This window comes from Antedon bifida, chromosome 3 (assembly GCF_963402885.1).
Source record: "Antedon bifida chromosome 3, ecAntBifi1.1, whole genome shotgun sequence".
NCBI lineage: Eukaryota > Metazoa > Echinodermata > Crinoidea > Comatulida > Antedonidae > Antedon > Antedon bifida.
This window is the reverse complement of record NC_136228.1, coordinates 20,722,179-20,725,448: the sequence shown is the minus strand read 5'-3', so window position 1 is coordinate 20,725,448 and position 3,270 is coordinate 20,722,179. Positions and strand designations below refer to the sequence as shown.

Sequence of the window (3,270 nt, the reverse complement as noted above, 5' to 3'; positions counted from 1 at the left end):
ATGCTCTTAGCCCATGGTCTCAAGTCTTGACCACAAACCAACTTTGCTACTACGTCAATTTTTTCTTGATTCCTTAAAAATGCAGAAATAAATGTTACCAACACCCTAATAAAATAGCCAAATGTGAAATGTAGTGTTTCTAAACATTTGAAAGTCTTACCTTTGGCTATATGCCAAATGTGAAACTTGTGGGTTGTGCCGTCCATATTCTCACGGACCCACTTCTTGATCTGGGAGTGGCGGTCTGTCACCAACACATTAATTTTGACGTTTTCTTTCTTAAAACTCTTAACACCTCTTATAAGCCCTTCCTTTTCCATGGCGCTACTTGACGATACTTCATTTGACTAAAGGACAACATATATTTTATAATCACTACATGAAGATGCGATTTATTAGCGATTTTTATAGTGAAATAATACCTACTTAAACAAGCTGTACGTCTAGAATTTTTCCACCACTTGGATCCATCAGAGTATAGCAGCCATACTTTGCAGAATGACCAGGAGAGTCGCACCTTCCATCACCTCCAACCACTAGTTTCTCATACTTCCTTGTCTGCTGTATTCTGCACCTCCTGTCCTCTTCCCATAGACGTTCGATACTTGGCAACAAAAAATTACGCTGGTGCACAAAGAACGTCTGTTGGGAAATGGCAGCACATTGCATATGATTTAGCATCCAAAGTGCTTTTGATGGACTGGACCCTGAAAAAAAGAATTGCTGCCGATAACAGTAAATTCCCAGCTGGTGCATTCTGTATCTTTGGCTGGGACTCCCAATGTCGTGTGTAGTTGCATGAAGGACATTGTTGCTTGATGCGGCAAAAAGTTCCTTGGAAAAAACTTGTTGAACTGTCAGTTTCAGCAATGCACATGTGACAAATTTTAAAAGCAGCCAACAATCTGTCTTCGTAAACAATAAACTTTCGAACTATAAAAGCATCTCCTGCTACATACTCCCTGAAAATTGTATACAAATAAAAAATTTTAGGCTTACTTCAAGTATTTGTTGGTAAATTTCATTGTATTTAAACCATCACATGTTACACAAGTTGTAAGAGTTCATTGAAAACTCACATTTTCTCATCTTCATTTGCATTCATCCCTATGTCTTCCCATGGGTCATAGTCTGGGTCGTTACAGTCATCACCATCGTTATCTTCTTCATCATCCTCCTCTTCTTCTTCTTCATCCTCCTCCTCCTCCTCCTCCTCCTTCTCCTTCTTCTCCTTCACGGTCTTCTTCAATGTTTGATGTTCTAGAGGTAATTTTATAATCATTGGTGCTTTGGTCATCCTCTGAAAATATCTCCTAAAAAACATTAAAGAAAATAATCTTTTAGTTTCATCAATTGTAAAATATCTAAAGAGATTTTCCAAGGTGTGATAATAGGCCTATAGTTCAATATTATTATTAGACTCCTCCAAGATGATATACAGATCTTTAAAAAAAAATTGTATTGTAACATGTAATGAATACTGAAATGAAATTTCTTTCCAGGAGAATAAAAAAGAAAATTACTTTTATCAAACATACGTGTCTTGAATTGAATACTTAAATTAGACGTCTTTACTTTAGGCTGCTTATGAACAGCAATTGGGTCTGTCTGGAAATGAAGGACATTGTTGAGATAATAAAATTACATTTAAAATAAAGTAAATACATTTCTATATTTGATTGCTGCAAAAATTTATTTATATTTATCAAATTGTGTTAATTTGTTCCCAATTTACTTACACATTAAATGTTAATTGTAATCTTACCTGTACTTCTGCAACAGCTGTGTTATTTTCATCATCTGTAGTATCTACAGTGTAGATGTACAGGCTAGTTAGGTAAGCCTAGGCTAATAGTAATACGAATCGTGTAGGTAGTGTAGACTAGAAAGTAGTAGGCCTAGAGTAGGTAGGGTGTAGTAGGCCTAGCTAGTAGTAGTAGACAGTATCCTAGACCTATTTCATTTACTTACTCTTGCTCTCTCACGTTTTTCGTAGGCATTAGATCGTCTTTTCTTTTTGTTATTTGCAACCAGTTGCCCTGGAGGATCGGGCCGCTTAAAAACAATTGGTGTTGCTCCCTTTACCAGCCGCATATAATTGTTGCCACTCATTCCAATTGAACTTGCAAGTAAACTCCTTGCCTCGTAGTCCGTCACCAGAAAATGATCGCTACATAGGACTGAATATGCCGAAGCTTGGAAATTGCTCCGTTTTCTAGAAACGGCATTAGTCCACTTCTTCCTCAAAATTTCATCTTTTGGGAACTTATGGAAGTTCACATTGTGTGTATGGTTGTTGTCACAACCAACAGCTACACAACGAGGCATTTTAAAATGCTAAAATCTCTGTTTGAAAATGTGTACTTTAAACTATCGATCAGTAAAATATGAATATGCGCTATGTAATGAAACAACCGCGCCAAACACTGTTACTGCTTATGCGTCACTTCCGCTAAAGGTCATGTAAAGGTCATATTCGGTAGGTGGGGCGTGCGGCGAAGAAAACCTTCGAAATCGGTGGTTAAAAAGTCGTTTTATACAACAATGCAATAAAAAAAAATAAAATAGAAGATGAAGATGTGTTAATTCTGTAATAGTTAAATGATTTTTAATGAACTGAGTGAAGATTAGTATTGTCACCTTAATTATTCTTTAAAAAATCACTCGCATTAACTGAATGTTTAGTTAAATCTAAATCTAACCTATAATTTTCGACATCTTGACTAGTAGTAATATGATTATCATTGTTATGAAGATTAACAATAGATTCTTTAAAATCTTTAATTATCCTACTAGTTAGTTCAACAGGATACCTTAATTTGTTAAACATCTTAGAAATTTCTTGAATTTCTTCAAGAAAGATGTCATTAGTAGATGACAACTTGTATGCTCGATTAAGCATAGTATGTACTAGATTTTTCTTATGTTCTTTATCAACATGTGGAAAACATGGTCGATATATTGTATAGCATACTTTTGCTCAGGTAGTGTATCATCTCCTTACCCGCTTTCTCATTTACGTGCCCATTTCCAAGATCACCAAAGATTTTGTCGTATTTACAATAAAATAAGCCAATTGAAACTTCATTGTCAACTGTTTCTTTCGTTTGGCCAAGATGAGATGCAGGTACGGAGACATCGTCGTCTGAACTACCCGTTCATCTCCCGTATTTTGCATGCGTTTTTTAATATCTTTTAGATATGACACAGCTCTCTGATGGGTTACACTTCGTTTGAGATGGTTGCTGAAGTTGTTTTTTTTAACCACTT

General features: G+C 35.7%; 1 protein-coding gene across 1 annotated transcript; it reads right to left on the bottom strand.

The window, feature by feature from the left end:
* Positions 1–566: 566 nt before the first annotated feature.
* On the bottom strand, positions 567–1,290 carry LOC144838708 (uncharacterized). Its single transcript, XM_078694159.1, has 2 exons — positions 1,080–1,290; positions 567–962 (listed from the first exon to the last, which is right to left on the bottom strand). Exons 1-2 carry the CDS (start codon positions 1,280–1,282, stop codon positions 620–622), a joined length of 546 nt encoding a protein of 181 aa, XP_078550285.1. The 5' UTR covers positions 1,283–1,290; the 3' UTR covers positions 567–619.
* Between the last annotated feature and the right edge of the window lie 1,980 nt (positions 1,291–3,270).